This window comes from Colias croceus, chromosome 22 (genome assembly GCF_905220415.1).
Source record: "Colias croceus chromosome 22, ilColCroc2.1".
In the NCBI taxonomy this organism is placed as follows: Eukaryota; Metazoa; Arthropoda; class Insecta; order Lepidoptera; family Pieridae; genus Colias; species Colias croceus.
In genome coordinates, this window is record NC_059558.1 from 5,811,173 (window position 1) to 5,833,836 (window position 22,664).

At 34.7% G+C, this 22,664-nt stretch overlaps 1 protein-coding gene and 1 long non-coding RNA gene across 7 annotated transcripts in view; one reads left to right on the forward strand and one right to left on the reverse strand.

Annotated features, from left to right (window-relative positions):
• The window catches only part of LOC123701891 (anillin), a 58,915-nt gene that overhangs the window by 29,595 nt on the left and 6,656 nt on the right, over positions 1–22,664 (forward strand). For 3 of the 6 annotated variants that reach the window (XM_045649488.1, XM_045649492.1, XM_045649494.1), the window contains 12 exons: positions 3,522–3,738; positions 6,103–6,286; positions 16,605–16,680; positions 16,997–17,143; positions 17,731–17,877; positions 18,225–18,386; positions 18,650–18,740; positions 19,481–19,627; positions 19,964–20,106; positions 20,430–20,510; positions 20,993–21,160; positions 22,309–22,509. In XM_045649488.1, coding sequence (XP_045505444.1) covers positions 3,522–3,738; positions 6,103–6,286; positions 16,605–16,680; positions 16,997–17,143; positions 17,731–17,877; positions 18,225–18,386; positions 18,650–18,740; positions 19,481–19,627; positions 19,964–20,106; positions 20,430–20,510; positions 20,993–21,160; positions 22,309–22,509 — 1,764 coding nt within the window. The remainder of the gene's footprint in view (positions 1–3,521; positions 3,739–6,102; positions 6,287–16,604; positions 16,681–16,996; positions 17,144–17,730; positions 17,878–18,224; positions 18,387–18,649; positions 18,741–19,480; positions 19,628–19,963; positions 20,107–20,429; positions 20,511–20,992; positions 21,161–22,308; positions 22,510–22,664) is intronic. The other 3 variants (XM_045649490.1, XM_045649489.1, XM_045649491.1) reach the window with 3 other exon arrangements.
• LOC123701912 lies at positions 13,633–15,667 on the reverse strand. The gene is made up of 3 exons (XR_006752796.1): positions 15,066–15,667; positions 14,363–14,482; positions 13,633–13,789 (listed from the first exon to the last, which is right to left on the reverse strand). It is a non-coding gene; the product is annotated as an uncharacterized LOC123701912 (long non-coding RNA).

The window sequence follows — 22,664 nt, forward strand, 5'->3', positions numbered from 1 at the left end:
TTTCTAGAGAGAAGAATCGACAAGAAACTTTAAAAAGATATGTATCTTTATGTTTTAAGCGAAAATCTTGTATCTTTATGTTTTAAGCGATAATCTTTGATATATATGATAAGTTGGCTTACGAAAGTGTGTTAATTCCGGTTTACACAGCTAAGCAGAACTGACGAACTTAGATTTTGCCAAAGCACTGATTCATACAATATGACTTGCACAATGATTCACTCTTAAAATATCACATCACCAAACAGTCAAATGTGGTCAAAATAAGGTAGAAAAATACCGCAGCATGTTGAAATGAGGTCTTCCTTTATCGTTTCCTTGGGATTATTTAACGGTATTTATCTCTGCTACTATTTGCGGTTGCCATATTGTAATACACTAGCAGCATGAATTAAAATTAGCAGGTGGTGCCATCTGCTCAAGTATTACAATTACGATACTTTCAATGTATGGATAAACATGTAGCTGTATAGAGGTAGGTATATTAATTCTATTCAGAAGAATCGAATCTACAGAAGATAATCTCAATCTATACATATCCTTTACCCATTGAGCCCCGAGCGGCCCGATCAGTCCACGACACAATAGATTTTCTATTGTGTCTGTGATTCCGGGGCCTGAGTTATTTAAAGGAATCACGTTATATGACTGCATGCACACTCAGCGCAGGTCCGCGCGGTTTCACCCCCGTGGCTCCACTCCTGTTGGTCGTAGCGTGATGATATATAGCCTATAGTCTTCCTCGATAAATGAGCTATCTAACACCGAAATAATTTTTCAAATCGGACCAGTAGTTCCCGAGATTAGCACGTTCAAACAAACAAACAAACAAACTCTTCAGCTTTATAATATTAGTATAGATTAATTTAAGAAGTGACTTTACCTGCATTGTCCCTACAATATGGACAAATTACACTTCTAGGATACGTTGTAATCTACCGTTGTCCCGCATTGCGTAGGTTCTGATTTCGTAGCTAATTTCTATGCAAGTAATATGCATAATTTTACAGCACCAACTATACCTTGGCTTTATAAAATACTAACAATATCTATTGGACATTATTTTTTTTTCTACATAGTAACTAATAGTATGACCATGACCGAATCCGACTTTAAAATGCGACTCACAGATAAATCATGTTGCTTTGCCGATAAGTAAGACAGGTTTGCGAATATTAAATATAATCAGCTAACATTGAGACTTGTTTAAACGGTTTATTGAATCTGTCTATCACAAGCTGGTATTTCCAATGAGATGAGTATTTTGTTTTAAATATTTAAATTCATTTTAGTTTAGTCATCCTATAATTAATTTGAAGCCGCGGCGTCATTCGCGTTGTAGCGGTTTAGAGGGTCCAATATACTAATCCAGACTATATTGTACCAAATTTCATACAGATCCGATCAACTGTTTCCGCCTAAAAGCCTAACAAACATAAATCTATGCATTTTTACCACCTTTCGCGTTTATATTGGTAGGATATACAAGACATGCAATACATATTGATATTTCAATGAAAAAGTTAATTTGATTTAGCGCTAAAAATAGTATTAATAAGATTCATCCGTATATTCAAAATGCAAGTCTTCTACAGCTATTTACTTACACGTCGAAACAAAACGACTATAAATAGAGCTAGTTATTCCTTTTGTATTTGTTCGCACGTTTCCAAGACTCGATGCAAGTGTTGTGTTTTGTTTTCTGCAGAAAGCACGTTCCTTTGTAGATAAAATTTGTAGGTACGAAGTTTTAAGAATCAACATGCTGAATATGTACTTATTTGAATGGTATTGTTTTATTGCTCAGTTTAAAATGGTGATACAGTTTTCGTAGGAAGTGCACGTTTTATGTGTCGTTGCGAAAACTAATGTAATTGATACTTAATATTATAAAGCTGAAGAGTTTGTTTGTTTGAACGCGCTAATCTCAGGAACTACTTGTCCGATTTGAAAAATTCTTTCGTTGTTAGATAGCCCCATTCATCGAGGCATGCTATAGGCTATAATATCATCACGCTAAGCCCAACAGGAGCGGAGCCACGCGGATGAAACCGCGGAGCGCAGCTAGTTGTGAAATATAGCTCAGATTGTGCTTTTTAGCTTACATAGATATATTTATAATGTTCTACATTCGAGATTTCTTAAGGACAGTTTAACAAATAGTTGTACTTACTTAGGTACTTATTCTAAAGATGTCTAAAGTTTTTATAGTGAAGTTATTTTAAGTTCTATTTTTTGATCGAATATAATCCTGATCAAAGATTGTATCAAAATTGTATCAAATTCGATTTATTCGTTCCATTTATGTTCTATCCATTTTAGTTAACACCAGCAGTTGTAACAAATAGGTACAACATTCAGGTCAATTACACTTCACACATATGTCCCGATTTGTTCATTAGAACTCGTTAATATTATGCCGTCCTTATAACAGTTCTTGTGACTAGGCGTTTCCAGTTTCCATAAGGTTAGGTCGCATGATGTAACCGTAGAAAGAATAAAAGCCCAGTAGTATTGCACCTTTGATGATTGATCCCGTAGTAAAAGAAAACGTTGATCTTGTAACAGCCGAAAACATCTAGACAATGTCGCGGTCATCATAATTCAATAAACCTTACTATTATTTAATGCGAAAGTAATTCTTATCTGTCTCTCTCTTCGCGCTTCAAAACACATAACCGATTTTGATGAGATTTGCTACAACGATAGTGTAGGACGTGGAAAGAACATAGGATATATTTTGTTCCGCAAACAAAGCCGCGCGTGAGGTATGGAGAGAGCGTTACCAATCATATTCGTTTCATTTAGTTCGAAGATGTACTAACTCATTCTCATTATTGGTGGAAACTCACCCTTAGACTGTGATGTAACTATAGCATAATGTAGACGCTAATTTGTGGAGCAAGCACTCTCTCATGAAGATATCTCGGTTACGTTATGCGCTATGGGAATCTATTGTTAGAGAAGTTAACGTTTATTAGTTGATACTTGTTGAAACAGAAAATGATTGTGTCAATTGCGTATTGATACGTAACTTTGCGAATTGCGATATTACTTTATAGGGGAGAAAGTTAAATAAAAAAGACGTGTGGCACTCGGGGACTGCCGCGGTAAAGCTATTGCATAGCAAGCGTTCAAGCCACACCTCCGCCCGTCGGAGTGGGGAGCGTGAGGTTTTTTCGTTACGGAATTTCTGGATTCGGTCCCCGCGCTCAAGGCCCGCGAAAGAAGCTATGCAATAGCCTAAGAATACAAATTCAATGTTTCAGGTCTTTTTAGTCTAATAGGTCGGTAAAGTTGTTCATGAAACATCTAGATAAATATAATGTTGGATTGGTTAATCGGATAGCTACTTAACACAATAAGATATAGACATTGAAGCATGTCTAATACTATCATATTTTTTACATGATTAATATAAATTAGGATGATCTCTGTCCGTTCTTATTACCACTACGATAGCTCATCTCATTATTTATTTATTTATGACGCAAAATATACTCATTTATGTTTTCTTTCAGCCCCCGCCACCACCAAAACCACAAGACAATGACTCAGATGACGATCACAGTGAAAATGACCCATCAGAGAAAGCGCCCCTCATGGGGAGTACCACAAGTCTAGCGCAGAGGAAACCTGAAATAATATCAAACGTACCTAAAACTAACGTGGAAGTACCAGAGGAGAGAATAAAGGAGGAAGATAAAAATGTTGCAGCGCAGCCTATTAAACGGAGAAGTGAGTATAAATGACTTAGGGGCATTTTTTCAAACCTTGGTTAAAATTTTATTCGTCGAATGACGTATTATGGGCTACCTACGTCATACTTTTACATTGGACGGATAAGTTTTAACCAGCTATTGAAAAATTGCGCCTAAATTGAGTTCATTTAAATGCATATTATACTGGAAGCAGAATAAAAAATGGCAAACCGTAGAACATTTGTGAAGTTATTAATGTATTGAAATGATATTAAGATTGGAAATCAAAAATCGCAGTCGTATATCATTAATTGCTTATTTGAGTAATCTGCTTCCGGTTTAAAGTAACAATTAGGTAACATAAGGGAAAATATGAAAATGGCGGCATAGTTATAAAATAATCGTCAAAAAATCAGCTTTATTAGTAACAAAAGCCCATTATTTTATGTCAAACAATAGTTTGTCATTGTCATAAATCATAATCATAACAAGAGTTGTTCATGTTGTTCCTAACCGCTCATAATCCACGCATAATTGGTTTTGCGTAATCACTATGACTCTGTTTGGTATACAATATCAATGTTGTGTTCTAGTTTTTCATGCATGGAAAATATGAATAAAGCATTTGATTAAAACTATCATATTACGTTCAAGATTTTAATGGAATGCTAGGAACTCTAAATAAAGGCAATTGAGTATTTGAATAAAATTTTTTTTTGTGCTAAATGGAAAGATTATATATTAGTTTTATAACAAAACTATTTTTTTAATTTTTTTTTTTTTGCTTTCAAAAGTTATTTCAAAATAAAAATTAGTCTTTGAATCCAGTACCGAAAACACACCGACAACTCCCGAAGCGTCACCCGGACGCGTGTGACGTCATAATGTTAGTTTTCACACATTGCAGTTGATACAAAAACGTATACTTACAACTAAAACATGGTCTCAGAATTTAAATATAACTTTCATATAGAGAGACTGATTCATTTCCAAATATCTAGATGAAAAACTTTTCAATAATATACTTATTTTATTGACTTTAGTCAGAAGTGTTTAAAATTGTTTCGAACTAGCTGCGCCCCGCGGTTTAACCCGCGTGGCTCCGCTCCTGTTGGTCTTAGCGTGATGATATATAGCCTATAATCTTCCTGGATAAATGGGCTATCTAACACCGAAATAATTTTTATAATCTGACCGGGCCTTAGCCAAACGTCAAAACGCCAAGGAATAGAATACGCTATCGATAGAAATTGACATAAGCGTATGATGTTTTGCATAAGGATTCGGTCACCCTACCAACGACAACGACGACCACGAACAAAATTTTCATCCAGTCGCAATTAAATAAAATTGTGCAAAACACAATTAAAAATGAAATTTAAGAATTTCCTGTCGTATTGGTGTTTGGAAAAAAAAAATTGAGATCAATGGATAAACAAACAGGTTTTTCATAGAAACGGTGGCTCCTAGAAAAAAATGTATTTAACCTTTTTTATAGATAATTAGATTATATACAATTTTGGTTCAGGTGATTGTATGATAAACTTACCGTCTCGGCGAAAATCGCAAAAAACCCTATTTCTTTTTATTAATTGACCTCGAATTTTATTATTCCTGAGTACCAGAATGACGGGAGATTTTAATATTGATTTTAAACAAATTTCGGCAAGATTGGAACTTTGGTCGTGGTCGTCTGCGTCGTTGGTAGTGTGATCGAACCATTACCAAAATGTCATGAGCTTATGTCAATAATTAGTGTTAGCAGTTTCTATTCCATGGCGTTACGTACGTTTGTCTAAGGCCCCAGTAATGGCTGAGTTAGGGCGTTCAGACAAACAAACAAACTCAGCTTTATAATATTAGTATAGATACAGCTGCCTTTTCTTCATATTTTCTACACTTTCTTGGAAGTGACCACCAACCGCATCTAATCTCTAATCTTACATGACGTCTTTCAAATCAATATAAGAGTCAATAGAATGAATCCATCAATACATGAAACGTTAAATCAAGCATAACAACACATTAATATGAAACTGTTTCCACGAAATTAACTAGATCATGTTTAATTAATTACAAGAATTCCAGAAATTTCATTTGTTCAACTTAATTATCAATTAAAATTTTGATATCTTTATTAATTAATACGTCATAATACTTCTTCTAAATAAGATATTTCACACATATTTGTGAAATTAACTTAGACTGATAAAATAAATGCAAGAATTAGTCATAATATAGTATTTATGATTCGAACTTTTTTATGTCGAGTATCATTATCTTCTATCCATAGTTTTCATACCTACTTTTTGGCGCGTGACGACGTCCTGCAATGAATAAGTTCCCTATTAAAAACTCAGCAGTATTCATTTATCTACTAATAAATTATCTCTCTTTCCAGGTTCCCAACAAGACTCAACCGTAGTTCTATCAGTATTGGAAGATGTAAAACGGATAAAAGTGAACAGTAAAGAGGCAAATGGTACCATTGTCCAACAACCGACGAGCCTATATCCGCATTTATCGGATATCGAAACGGATAATTCGAACACGCAAGAGGAGTATTCGGATTGTGGCGGATCTAGGTGCGGTTATTATGCTGTCGAGTGTATATTCTTCTTTCTTTGTATATGAAGGGAAATTTACAAGAGTTTTGGTTCGATTTAAGGGTACCTATTGGTTGGAATATGGTTTTGCAATGTTCGCGTATATGGCAAATGTTTGACCGAACTTGTTAGACTGGATGCCGATGTATGTGACAAATGCTTGGCCAATGCATGTGGCAAATGTTAGGGGTATTTATTGATGGAACGTTACACAGGTTTGCAATGTTTTGGTGTATACTGTATATGGTCAACGTTTGGCCCAACTTGTAAGACTGGATGATGGTATTTGACAATTGCTTGGCCAAAGCATATGGCAAATGTTAGGTAGTTGGTAGGGAGGATTTTCTTACTTTTAGCATTGCGTTGTACTGCCCAGTATGATAGAGGTGTAAGGCATAGTTGAATACCTGATAGATATTTCATTATTTGTCTATAAGCCGAAATTTAGGCTAAACGAATATACAAACATATTACGTCATAATAAGGCTTACCTTTGCTTCTCTATAAAATTGTGATTTTTATTTGTTAGAAAAACTTTTACTAGGGTTATTGTGATAAAAATAGTCTCGTATTTTGCAAATACAGGATAAAGAAAATGCAATAATTTAAGAACAATCGAACATACTTAAACACGTTACAAGACTATTATTATAAACAAGAAACTGGCTTTGATAATTTGACAATTATATATTCAAAACAATATACATGGATACAATTATATACCATATAATATAAAAAAACTCTCCAGAATCGACTTATACTACTACTGCTACTGTATACTATTATGGCCTTTAAAACTAGGCTAATTTATATACAATATTTCATAACAAAAAAGTCTAGGTAAATATAACACTCTTTTACGATATAAAAAAAAGTCTGGTTTTCCTTCCTGACGCAACTCCAGAATGCACGAACCGATTTCCACGGTTTAGCATTCGTTGGAAAGGTCTCGGGCTCCGTGAGGTTTATATCAAAGAAAAGGTGTCTCTGGTGGCGAAACTGAGTTCGCCCGGTTTGCTAGTTAGTACTACAGATAAAACATAAAAATGGTAATCAAGTCGCTAGTTTTCTGTAAGTACTAATAACTACTAATAACTAAGATAATTATCCAAGCACAAACACTGCCAACTGGTTTTTAGTATTCATATAAATAATATGTAATTTAATACGAATGTACGAATGTATACCTTATTACGTGGGGTGAAGGTCGATATCGGCTCGTGTTGAAATTATGAAGTGCCTATTACATTTGACTGATAGACTCGTGTAGGTTTAGATTTTGTAGTTTTTATTAGGTGTTTTCTTATAGTAAGAAAAACGTTTCTTACTGATTATTACCATTTTTTTGGTATATCTTTCGATATAAAAGGCATCTTTATACGCGATTAGTAGTTTAAACAAGCAATCTCTATTTAAATAATATATTGACTATAGAGTCAATACTTACATAGGTAAGTTAAATTGTATCAATAAAAAGTTTAAACTTATTAATCTGCCTTTGAAGTACAGATACAGGTGTCAGTAGTGAAACTTTGGCAAGATTCAAAGATACCAAAATCGTCGCCTTATTCCATTACGTGACGGTATTGCCATGACGCGAACTTGAAATTTTACTCTCAACGCGTCTAAATAAGTTTCTCTTAAAAAATCATTTCAATTTTTTTTAGTTATTAAATATAAATTTATGTTTACAATACAATGCATGTGTATAAAGGATGCCAAGTTACAACCACTCATTATAAACGCATTTTTGCATCGTTATTAACTTTACAGTGATCGTCGTGTAGATAGAAATATACATTTTGTCGTATAAATCATCATTTGAACTTGCATTTGTCATAAATAGAACTAAATATAGACACACTACATAGTATACTATATCACGTGTAGTAATAGTAAAACTGAAAAAGACAAATAACCTAAAATTGGGATTTATAAATCATTAGATCATCTCATCGATACTTATAAGATCAGAAAGATATATCTGAGCAAATAACAGCAATAAGTAATACTTAAAAAAATAATAAAATATATATGAAGTTAAGATACATCTCAGTTACTCGTCCCAGATAATAAAATGTATTTAGATCAATTATATTCAAACGTTTTAATGAACTTAAGACTGTAAAGTTGCCTATAGATTAGATAGGTTAGGTGTTTTGTATATAATTTTCCTTATTGTGGATAATATAAGTCTATTAACTACTTATTATAGTTTTAGTATGATCTGTTAATATGAACAAAAGAGATACATCCTTCTAGTCTTGGCAGCGTTTTCTTACCTAAAGGCTATTGGAAAATAGGTTTTGTTTCCATACCAATAGAATCCCTTATCCTTTGGATTGTAACATAGAAAAAATCCCGCTAAGCCTATTCAACAATTTTGTCAGCCATATTTGAGTACATTCCGTAGAAAGTTAAAGGAAGTTTTTTTCTACTAAACAGAACTAACTGTATATTATAACTTAATATTATGGGTTAAGTAGTTACTTATAAATATAAAAATATTTATAAGTAACCCATAATATAATATTATTAAATATAGTTTAAAACTTTCGACCAACAGTCCTAGGACAAGAGGAAAGCTAAGACAAGTAGGATGTATTAATGACCATTTGCTTAAGGCTTCAATCGATTCATACCTTTGAGTGAGATTGTTATTAGGTTATCTAGCTACTTCCGAGTTATTCTTCCCTTATTTATTATCATTTATTTTTAAGTTTGAAAACATACTAATATAAAAAGTACGTTTTAATGAAATGGATAGGTTATTGAAGAAAAAAGTTTAGCCAACTAGAAAACAAATTTTATATTAGTTCTTAATTTAACCAGTTCTGCATAACAAGTACATAATCTACTTAATTTTTATCTAGTATAGGTACCTAATAGGTTTTTAGCCTGTAGCCTTCCTCGAAATATAGCCTAAGAATTTTTCAAATCGGATCAATAGTTCCTGAGGTTAGCTCGTTCAAACAAACAAACTCTTCAGCTTTGTAATATTAGTATAGATACAAAAAAGTACATCAATTTACCATGCTTTTTAATACTCTCCATTAAATGAGTCTATTATGTCGAACTGCATATAAATGCAGTTCGACATAATAGACTCATAGACGATAGCTACTTTAACTTTTTATGACAAACGCCAATAAAAAACTACCTTGACACACTTATGAGAAAAACACATTAAAAATATGCAATGGTGCGATTATCAGGTACATTACTTATCGTTTTATAGATTTGAATAATAGGTCAATAGTATAATATTTGTTAAAGCATTTTATACGGCAAATACAGTAAGGCTCCAAAGTCAACTATATTTTGTAGACTTTGGACAAGATCTGCAAAATGAATTAATTTTAAAGCCAGCGTTCTTGATAATATCAAAATGATATAGTGCATAGTGCGTACGCACTCGTTCTGTACGAAAAGCTTACAATATAATATATACAGTATATCTTAAATATGGAGGCCGTTATTTATCAAAAATATTGTATTTTATTTCGCACTATTATAGTACAATCGATGTATAGGTTATATTATGTATATACATAATAATACATATTAACTCATAATCATAACGCCAGTCATGTTTCTTTCAGAAAGTACAACGTTGTTTACTTATACAGTATATTGTAAAACTAATAAATATTACCAATAAAACTGCAATGGTTTATAGTAAAAATACGACTTCTTCTCTGATATTTAAATCAATTACATGTTTACAATATTCCATTGCGTTTTACGGGATCTTAATCTAGAAATTTCTTTTTCAGCTTTATATTTAATTTCGTTGACTGTGATAGTAGAAAATCTTTTTTTATCTGATTTTGTAAGAAATAAAGTATTGAAGTGAATGTGGTATTTTATTCTCCTTGTTCCTGTGGTTTACGGATGATATTCAGAGTGCATAAATTATTATGAAATAAAATATGAAGGTTGCATTTTTATTTTTATCCTTTACTAGCTTTCCGCCAGCGACTTCGCTCGCGTAGTCACAGAAAAATTCGAACAGTTTCCGTTCCCGTGGGATTTCCGGGATAAAACCTATCCTATGTCCCTCCTCAGGTCTCCAGCTATCTCTGTAACAAATTTAAAGTTAATCCATTCCATGCAGTAATTATTGAGTTTAACCCGGACATACATACAAACAGACAGACAAAAATTCTAAAAACTATATTTTTGGGTTCTCTATCGATTATAGATCACGCCCCAAGTATTCTTTCAATGTACAGTTTTGACTTTCCTACGATTTTATTATATGTATAGATTAGTATACATATTTGAGAAAATGGTTAGTTTAAAGGTATGACAATGATATGATGACATTAATGGGTACCATTCACAGGCGCACCCATCCGCTGGATTTGTAGCTGGCTACAAGTCCGCGGACCAATCTGCGTGTGTATGTGTAGTTGTGCGCGGCTCGCGGCTCGGCGCGGGCTCGCCGTCTGGAGACGCGAGCGCCGCGCCGCACCCGAGCCGCGCGGGACAAATCCGTACGTGTGTGTGCGCGCGTGGATTTGTCGGTGAACTTGTCAGTCATTCGCCATATATACATAATTAATTTTATAAATAACTAGCTTTCCACCCGCAGCTTCGCCCGCGCAGTCAAAGAAAAACCCGCATAGTTCCCGTTCCCGTGGGATTGCCGGGATAAAACCTATCCTATTTCCCGGGATAAAAAGTAGCCTATGTCCTTTCTCGGGTATCAAAATATCTCTATACCAAATTTCATACAAATTGCTTCAGTAGTTAAGGCGTGATTGAGTAACAGACAGACAGACAGAGTTACTTTCGCATTTATAATATCAGTATGGATTAAAAGAATTCATAAATCACAACGCATTTATTTACCTATTTATGGTGGATTCTAGATAACAGATTTCGATTTTTAGAGTAACGTCTCTAGTAAGTAGATATTTAAAAAGAAAAAAGGTTCAGTTCTTTAAATCAGAAAAGGTTTATTATGTTAAGAATGGTTTATTAGTAAAATCAAATACTTATAAAAATTATTGCTCGTATCGGTCATTATTATTATAAATATATTATTTTAATTGAAAAAAGTTAAACAAATGTGCATTTCTAGTTCGTTCGTTCTTTTTTTCTTCGCTGTTTCAGCTATTCCTTTGCCCACACGCGCTTTTTTTTCTGCGTTAAAAGCAATAGCATTGCACCGACTACTAGAGCCAGAGAGCTTTTTTTCGTGGTGGGATAGATACGTGCAAGGCTCACCAAAGTTCACAGTCGACTGGACTGCAACTCGGCGCTCGTGTAGTGTGTGGGCGATGACGGATTTGTCCACGGATTGGTACGGCTCGGGGCTCGGCTCGCGGTGCGTGTAGTGAATGCCGGGCTTAAAACTTTCTTAGGATTTTATCATTTATGCTAAGCTTTTGATTACTTGCTTCTAGCTTGAACCCAACTAAAGAGTCAATAATTTTAAGGCAAAGTCATCCCTACTCGCCTTTTTAATTAATACTACTACTCGCCTTTTTTATTAATTTGTGTATGTACAATGGATGAATCAACTATATACTACTCAACTGATCTGACACCAGAATTTTTACCAATTAAGATGTTGGAGAAGACACTACTATATAACTATAGTACCTATAATACCAGTAATTGCATAACAGTAATTCATAGTGTTATCCATGTATAATTCATAAAAATCTTACAAGAATGATTTTCTGAAATCTCAAGTATTAGGTACTTGTGACGGTTAGAGCGGCTGTACACGGGCAGCTCGAGCAGTTAACGGCTGAGCGACGTACACGGACTGCTCGAGCGGTCGGTCGTTGACTGCTCGAGCTGTCACTACAAACCGCGCAGTTGACGGCTTGAAGCGGTCGCGACTGCTTGAGCAGTCCGTGTACGGCAGTGAATGAATGTCTATAGTTCACTACACGGTCACGGCTTCAAGCCGTCGGTCTCAACTGTTTGAACTCGGTCTTAAGCCATCCACTGAGCCCTTAACAAAACAGAAGTCAATGCATTGAATAATATATAATAGTATGTAACGTACAAAGACGTATATATATATATATATATATGATGACTATTGGTAGTAGAAACCGTAATAAGTAGATAATATACATAAGCAATAAACATATTTTATCCCAATGCGATGTGTCTTATGTTAAACTCAACACAAGCCTTAATTGAGCTTACTGTGGGACTAGGTCGATTTGTGTAATAATGTCCTATAATGTCCTATAAACTATGGTGCAGTAACACTTATCCAGAACCTAAAGTAGACATTTCTTAATTGTATTGTAGTGAGTATCCATCATCCGTCAGTCAGTTTACTATTAGTTACTAATCACCATCTATTCACATTACACTTATAAAATACAAGCTTACCGCCCGTGGCTTCGCCCGCTTTCTCTAAAACTATTTGAGATTTAAACTATCCTATCTCTCAAGTTGGATCGAACTGCACATGGTGTGCGAATTTTATTATAATCGGTTAAGACGAAATACAATCGTGTTTGTGCACCTTTTGGGCTACGCCCCCTGGGTGGAGCATAAGAGCGCGCGGGACGCTTCACGAAAATCCCCTCGCCATGCCACACAACTGAATAGATGACGGAAACATACGGAACTAACGGAGGTTCAATGAACTTTACTTAAATTCTTATATTCGCGCGGTTAAAGCCGAGTAAAGCGATCCGGCAACGTCTTTTCGTTGCCGGACCCATCGGACTAGAAAAACGACCTTTGTTCCTTTGCACGAAGGTCGATTTTTAATTGGTACAAGTCTGGTTACAAAAAGTGAGCTTGCGACTAATTTATTTTATGATGAAATGATTTGTTATTGTTAGAATTGTCGCTACCTATATAAGTTATTTGAACATCTTTGTAAACAAAATATTTTATAGTTTTTCGTCATGGGGACTTTACGTACAATATGATAATAAAAATACATAATAGACTTATGCTATTTACGTTTGGTTTTTTTTTTTTACATAATATATATCATATTTATTGAAAAAATCAATAACAAAAAAATATTATTTACAATTTTGATTTTTTTTTTAATAAATATATCCGACATTTTGATATATTTAATATCAGATATATGATATACTAGCTGTTCCCCGCGGTTTCACCCGCATTGCTCCGTTCCTGTTGGTCTTAGCGTGATGATATATAGCCTATAGCCTTCCTCGATAAATGGGCTATCTAACACCGAAAGAATTTTTCAAATCGGACCAGTAGTTCCCGAGATTAGCGCGTTCAAACAAACAAACAAACTCTTTAGATTTATAATATTAGTATAGATAATAAGATAGAATTTTGACATTTGATATTATAATATAACATAACATAACAGATATTTTCGAATGCTGGTTTTGGTACTATTTTATTGTTCCAATGTTTATCTTCTTGATACGACTTTCATTTTTTCTTCTTCACCTTGTTCCGAAAATAAATATGTTTCTTGCTCGTCATTTTGAGCTGTCCTTGTACATTGTGCTGCTGAAACAACCACAATAAGTTATAATAGGAGAGAATGAATGAAACGAAAATTCTGTATAACAAAAAAAGATTTATAGAAAAATTCATTGATAAACCAATTATAATACCACGATTATTATAAAGATACTTTCATCACAAAACTAGAAAAAATTGCGCAGCTGTGTACGTTCCTTTGTCGCTTTATTATCCTAGCCCGTAATAAACTCGATTGTCGGCGTCATACACAGCAAACTTTCTGAGAAAATCGTTCTTTTGTTTGCAAAATTTTACGGTTGACCGCAATTAGTATAACAAGTGCTTTTATAAAAATTAGTAAAATTTCGCAGCTGTGTCCGTTCATTTATCGCTCTATTGTCCGAGCTCGTAAAAAAAGTCGACTGTCGGCATCGTCATACAAATTTTTCAAATATTTTTTTATATAAAATTTACAAGTAATTATGCTTATGCATAATATGCATAAAAACAAATTTTGGTAAGTGGTAACCAGTCAGTGATAACTTACACTAGTCTGAAATATTTTACTATCTTCAATCTTATGACTTATAAATAAATAACATAAGATAAACTTACACAAAAAAGTACTATATGAAACTGTCTGAAGATCCACATCAGTTTCTGGTAATCATGGTTTGTCTTTTATTGCGTCCTGGCTTGCAGGCTGCTCATCGGATTTTTCGTGGTCGCGCTTCGCTGTTAGAAATAAACATACATACACAAATCAGTAGTATATTTATTGGAAGATGAAATCTCAAAAAAAAACTAAAACATTACTTATCTATTCTATACCAATAATAAAATCCATACTTCCATACTAATATTATAAATGCGAAAGTAACTCTGTCTGTCTGTCTGTCTGTTACTCAATCACGCCTAAACTACTGAACCAATTTGCATGAAATTTGGTATGGAGATATTTTGATACCCGAGAAAGGACATAGGCTACCTTTTATTGCGAAATATGTACCACGGGCGAAGCCGGGGCGGACCTCTAGTTATAAATAAAAATAAAGACGGAGTGCATAAAATTATAAAATCTTGATTTGTGCGTTGCTCAATTCAGACTTAGTAAACATATAATACTCCAAAAAATTAAAATAATATTTATTACTAATTATTACAAGTAAAAATAACTTTCAAATTTTGATTTATGCGTTTCTCAAATTAGACTTGTAAATATACCTAGTAATCAATATATTGGAAGTTGAAATCTTTAGACTTGTAGCGGCCGAAAGACATAATAAATATAAATAAGCATGATAAACATCAAACTTACCTATTTGGGTTCAATAACTGTAGTTTTTTTATCTGCTTTCGCAACATTTTCTTCCTAATGTTCTCACCATCAATGTTTTGGCCACCAAAATTCACCATGTTTATGAAAAACTTTAGTATCACTAACACTAAATCACGTATGCGAGTAGACAACGGCACCGCGCGAAAAAGTTGTACAGGACTGCTCTCTAAGACGCGTTAGCGTCGACTAACAGGAGGCGGAACGGCGGAAGCGACCGGCCTACGCGCAATTTTGTGCTCATAATTTATAAATATATTTTTTTTAAATTACTGATGTATTAAATGTAAAATCTAATCCCGCACGTCTCTCAAGAATTGAATGGAAATGGATGTGGATAAAGTTTCATTGATATTACTTTACCATTGTCCAAATGAAATTGATTGACCGTTTAATTTTTAGGAAACTTCACAACGTTTTTCTATCGAGGCAAATTTTTTCAATCGTGTTTCGGTTCCCGCACGTCACTAGACAAACTCTTCAATTAAATAAATCCATAAATAAAAAAAATCAAATTGGTAGTTTTTGAAGAAAAAAATTAATTCTTCGTGAGCTCAAAACGTCTGTTTTGGGTCTCATTTCACCTTAAGTGGTTTAGGAGTCCATTGAGGACAAACATTGTGACACGAGATTTATATATATTAAGACTAGCTGCCCCAGCAGAAGTTGCCCTATTGCCCCTTTTTCATGTTTTCTCTACATAAGAACCTTTCCTTATGCCTCAACAAAAACGTTAAAAAAGAATTAGCAAATCGGTCGAGTCGTTCTCGACTTTCATGTTTAGCAACAAACAAATATGCAGTTAACTTTTTGAAATAAGTTAATAACCTCTTAATATCCTAACTTTAGTAATAGAAGAAGAAATGCATAAGAATAATTATGATGAAATTCATTATAATCTAGGTTCCATCAAATTTATTTGCTTGTTTGAACGAGCTAATCTCAGAAACTACTGTACCGATTTCAAAATAATAATATTTACGTGATCTCTGAGTGCTATTGGCTATATAATAAACACGGGCGTAACCAAAGCTAGGCCTTTTATAATAAAACGAATCATTTAATATGTATTATTCCGGTAAAGGATTGATTACCTGAGCATTCGTGTATATTATAACATAACCATCGATTATTATGTATATGTATGATTTTTGTGTGTTGAGATAGTTACTATAGATGGGTTAAAGAGTGATATAGGTTACTTTTTACTGCGTATCTAAATAACTTTATTTCCATGGGAAAACGAAGCAAGCGAATTTAAATTACCCACACACATATTTTATAATTCCGATAGATGGGCGCCATTACTGATAATTTCACTCGACAATGCGAGCGAAGCTGCATGTTATAACTAGTTTTATATGCATGTAATATAAAAAGTACTATGTTTAATATAAATAAATATGCACTCTGAATGTTCGAAAACCACAAAAAATATGGGAGAATAAATACCAATTAATAATTATTATACGACCAATTGATCTTTTATATGAAATGCTTACCAGATAATTCTTGTTTCAGCGAAGAGAATATTCCAGAAAAACTAAACAAATCTGATAATTGGGCTGATACATCCTTCGGACGAGAGGTTATGAATGTGAGTACATGTATACTTTTCTTTACACACGATTTTATAATCGACCAAATCTATTTAACTAAAATTTATAGCCAAATGTTATAGTTGATACGCCAAAAATACCGTAATGTATTAGGTATTATTAATCAATAATTATTCATCTTTATCGCATGTATGCTTTAAAATCAAGAACACCATCCCACAATAATATAATAGAGATTGACCAAAAAGTCTATCAACTGCTCTTTAAAGTTCAATATTCCTTGGCCAATCCTTAACAACTCAGTACAAAATACAAATGACATTCGAAATTAATCTAAACCTTATTCACTTCCAGGTCGTAAAACGCAACAACACGAGCTACAAGAAGGCAGTGCAAAGCGATTCAGAGGAGAGTGCGTGTGACAGTGAACTGGACGAGTTACTGGATGAAGCGCTGGAACACGAGGGACCGACACCGCCTAAAGTGAACAAGGTGAATGAGGTAACTGGTCTTGGTTTAGACTTTAATGCCAATGGACAAGCGGTAGTTTTTGATAGCATTCAAAACGTTTGGGCTGTTAGGGATATGCCACTAGTAATTTATTGTCTTCTGGTAGCTCCATTATTAACTGTCCTACTATCCGCTCACCTTGCTCAGGGAGATACAGTATAAAAACAAATATATAGGCTAGGCTATGTCATTATTGATAATGTAGATCTTTATTGGTAAAGAATTTTCAAATTGGTTCCGTAGCTCAGGAGATAGATTACTTCAGAGAAACTACAAAGTAAACATACAATCTTTACATCTATTTATGTTAGTATACATATAATGAGCTCGTATTTATTGACATATAAGGACACAAAAACATCTTCAATCCTATAGGATTATACCTATCCAATATTACATACCAAAACATACGAGTTTCATAATAGGTAATGTTTTATAACTTTTATCTCAACAATAACTTTGTATACATACAATCTCAGAAATTCTTCAAGTAACTAACATAGGGCTACATTCTTTTACATGTAACCTCATAAATTCCCCCCAAGCAAGCCCTACCACACTAGTAAATTTAACCGCAGGGCTGCCTCTCATCGTCAAGTTTCGTGTATCAGGACAAGGCGCAGTTCAAGTCGCCGCTGAAAAGCCAGCCCTTGGCCACGCCTGTGAGACTGGATAAGGGCAGCGAACTGGTGCATAGCGTGAGCTTCTATAGACGGATGCAAGCGGTAAGTTGATTAATATTTTGTGAAGTTTTGACTTATTTATTCTTACTAATCGTTATGATATTATGTAATTTAATAACATTAATGAAATAAGTTTTAAATCCGATTTTAATATAAAATTCATTAGCATAAAAAATTATAGACTAGAATGTTTACAAAATGATAAAAATCTGCCAGAAAAGGTATCCTCAGCTAAGCAGCGACAGCCAGGTTCAGTCAGAGCTGATATATTACTTATTTCATGTAATGTCTGTCATTTTTTTATAAGCAAGATTAAATGTAATGCCTATAAAAATAATTTAAATAATTAAGACCAAAGATGATATTTTATCAATCCATACAATTTACAGTCATCAACACCAACAACGCCCCTCCGTACGATCCGACACACGTCACCCGAACGCGAACCGCCAGAAACGCCCGACGAGCCGACAGTCAATGTGACAACTGTCAGACAGCGCATCAAAGAGCTGCAGAACGAGATCAGCAAGCAGCAGACTGTCATATCGCAGGTAATTTGGAGGTTAACATTTGGACTGTATAGTTCTCTATAACCCTAATTAATAAGAGTGTTGCTTTTTAATAGGTGTCGAAATATGGTTGTTTAAATACACTTTATCGGGCGTACAACAAGGTCGCTTATTATATCCGAATGACTGGTCCTTCGAGCCGGATTCTGACACACTATAATGAACTAAATTAAATTAAATTCAATTTAGTTAATCTTTATGTATGATAATGTTTTTAATTTATTTCTAAATTCTCTTTTCAACAGGCAAGCCAAGCGCTGAATCTGTGCGCTGCTACAATAGAGTTTAGTGGATCTACGGAACAAGCTGAGGGAGAAAGACTTTTATTATTAGCGAGTAAGTTATGATGCATTTATACTCTGTCCATTATATTATTTGCTTTTTGACAGCTTCACGCCTAAGAAGAATTGTATTGTCTATGGTAAAATGTCATACAAATAATTATTGTACTTCATGGACAGGCCCCGCCCACTTAGTGATGTCTACACAGAATTATTCAATGATGGGTCGATAGATTATAATAATCGATAGAAATACTCTGTAAAGTATATCCGATACAGAAAAACTCTTATTTTATGTTATATAATACGTAAAGACAACCAAATTGTAAGATAGAAACCAATAAATAATAAAATATTAGTTTAGTTTAGTGGACAGACTATATATTTCTTATTATCATTATTGAAATAGATTTCTAATATTACTATTCATTTGTTTAATTGTATCCACCAATAATTTGATTTTATTAATGGAGTTTTACTTATTTGTATAATCTACCCACCCCACTTAGATTTTTCAAAAAGCGTATGTACATTGTTTTTTTAAACAATATGTTCTGAACGATCTCTAATATCTTTTCTGAAATGAAAATAAATGCTTCTTTCATTTGTGACTAACCATATTTTTTTTATTTTTTTATTTTACAATTTATCAGTGACTTTAAACTACAACCTTTTTAATACCATTTCTATTAATTGATAACCTAAAATGATATTATATTATTTTCTATACTCTTTCCTATATGTTTTAACATTATTTATTATATCCTTAATTAATATATTCCACCCAACTTTCAGCCCACCGCCGCCAAGCATGTTTACACGAGGTCCAAAGACTGCAAGTGGAAGGTGCTGGACCCGCGGGCTCTGCGGGCATGGCCTCGTTGAATATGCGCAACGTTAGAGTGCCGTTACGTAGAGATTATGTGCGCCAGTTGCATGCTGGTTAGTATTACGAATGATTAAACAGCTTTCTGATAGCTTAAAGACAAACAAACATTTATTTACGATCAATAACACACACACACACACACACAACAAAAAACAAAAAATAGGAACGAAAATTGAAGATAAGAGCGTGTGCTGAGCACACGTTTCAGAAGTGAAACCTCTTTGGCAAGATCCAAGAGAATACAATCACTAGGCAAGATTCAAAGATACCAAAATCGTCGCCTTACTCCATTACGTAACGGTATTGCCGTGACGCTACCTTGAATATTTACTCTCAATACGCCTAAAGCAGTTGCACTTCAATAATTAATAATATTTTTTGTCTTGTAGATGGCGCCGTTGGACATCACGCAGTGTGTCTACTAAAGTGTCGCGATCGAGTGCTAGCGAGTAGCATGCAACTGACGAAACCAAACGCGCCGCTAGTGTTCCCTGATGAAATACGTATGGACGGATTGGCTAGCGATTTTAAGGTAAAATATAATATATCTAGGATATCTTTGAGGTTTTGGGGGTAAGGAGAAAATATGTATATTATGTAGAAAAATTATGGTAGTATACTATATAGTTGGGGTAGCTAAGTAAAAGCAATACCATTATGGAAAACTTCGAAAGGATGTTGATCTGAAAACGTTTTGACAAAAAATTGTTAAAAATAAAAGGAACTTATTAGATGGTAATTAGATAAAATCAATATTTTAACTAACCATTACTTTAATTTTTACTCGTTTCCAGAAAGTTCTAGAGCGTCCAAAATTGGGTTCAATAAAATCCATTAAAGATTGATTGATTTCAGGTGACAGTTGAAGTTTACTTACTGCAAGCGTCCAAGGAGCTTCTACCGCACAATGTTAAATATCACATTACAAATAAAAAGGTAATATATCCTCTTTTTTATCAACACAAAATCCAACAAAAACACCAAAAATTTCTCATTTTAAAATCACTTTTAAACAATTATGTTATTTTTTATACTTTTATTCTATACTTTTCGTTGTACAGAATAGTGCTGATTTTTATAAAGTAATCGTAAATTTTTACCATCACAACTACTAATTTATGCTAACAAATACATACATACTGAGCATAGTGTAAAAATATAAAATTATGCATTATATTTTTGAGGTGAAACTTCTTTATCAGGGTTGAAAAAAAATTAGTGTAACATTTTTTCGTTACGCATGACATTTTTCCGTTACGCGCCATCTTTTTCTTATCCCTACCACGAGTGATTCGACGTATTTCTGTAAAGTTGCATATAGTAAATTATTTTTTGAAAAATAAGGTCATAAAGAAGTTTCACTTCTTACGTGTGTATACTAGTACACGCATACATTTTTTTTTTGTTTTTTATTACAGGGCAACTCAAAACTCTTAACACCAAAATCTAAAGTGTCAGAACTAAAAGCGCCGCGCGTACAGAGCCCTGGGGGTCCGACGTCTGTGCGCAGTCCACAGTTTCAGTTGCACGGATATTGTATATTCGCACTGCAACAGGCCAATCGGAAAACGTTTACGTTGAACAAGGTAAGAACGAAAAGATAAAAAAAAAACAAATAAATTTTTCCCAAAAAAAAAAAATTCAACTACACATTAATTTTTTCTCATTTTTTCTACTGGATTTCGTAGTGTGTGTTAATTTGATTGCTCGCTTAGATTAAATCTATCAATGAAATTTTCAATACACTTAATTTTTTATCCAAGAATGGTGTGCTAAAAATGATGTAATAGGATAAAACTTTATTTGACAACCCTACTCGCAAGCTGCGTTCTGTTACGCGTGTCTTTGAATGCTTTGTCATAGACTAAAAATTTAAGAAATGGCATTGGGTATGAAAGAAGTTTCGATAGCAATATTAGATGACGTAAAATGTAACACGACGTAATTTTACACATTTAGAAAAGAATGAACTGTGGATATTAATTGAAAAAAAGGTTAAATCATGAAAGATGAAACTCAATTACCTACGTACTAATTTTTTTTGTTACATTGATAAGTTTATTGATAATTTTTTATAGGTTAATTGTATTTTTTGTTACATTGATTATTTTTAGTAAATAAGTAATAGGCAGAATATTTACAAAGTGTCGCCTCTATAGCGGTGAGTCGGTGACATCGCTTAATCTATGATTCACAAGCCGCGCCCCGCGCGCCGCGCTTGCAGCACAGATTTTCATACAGCAATTGCTTCCCGACTACGCGTAGCACAAAACATTATCTGTACCTAGTTTTTTTTGGGACTTCATATTTCAGCTAGGATAAAATTCATGCCTTTTTTTAAGTGGGGAAATCTTACCTAAGATACCTACTACTCCCGGGAAAGGAGCCGTGGGTTATGTCGGATTCCTACCGACTACAACCCCACCGATTACCAACGCGCTGCTTTAGACGGGATGCGGGAGCACTATTGCAATCTTTCGCATGTCCCGCTCAGCAGTTGCCCGTTTCCAGGTCTTCCGCCAATTGCGTGTTTCCATTTCCAGGCCCTCCGCCAATTGCGTGTTTCCAGGCCCTCCACCAATTGCGTGTTTCCAGGCCCTCCACCAATTGCGTGTTTCCAGGCCCTCCGCCAATTGTGTGTTTCCAGGCCCTCAACCAATTGCGTGTTTCCAGGCCCTCCAAATTGCCTACCCCGAGGCGGCCTATTCATGCCTATTTTACCTGAATGTTGCAGGTACCGTGCGGCAGTCCGCTGGAAGGCTCCATCCACACGGACATCTCGGCGCGCGTGCGTGTGGCGGCGCCGGCGCAGCACTGCGCGTTCCTCACGGCGTTCGACGACGTGAGCGGGCTGGGCGCGTGGCACCGCCGCTGGTTCCGCCTGCGCGCGCCGCGCCTCGCCTACTGGAAGTACCCGGACGACGTGCCGCGCAAGGTGAGCGGGGTGCGGGGTGCGGGGTGCGGGGTGCAGTGTGCGGGGTGCAGTGTGCGGGGTGCGGGGTGCAGGGTGCGGGGTGCAGTGTGCGGGGTGCGGGGTGCAGGGTGCGGGGTGCAGTGTGCGGGGTGCAGGGTGCAGTGTGCGGGGTGCCG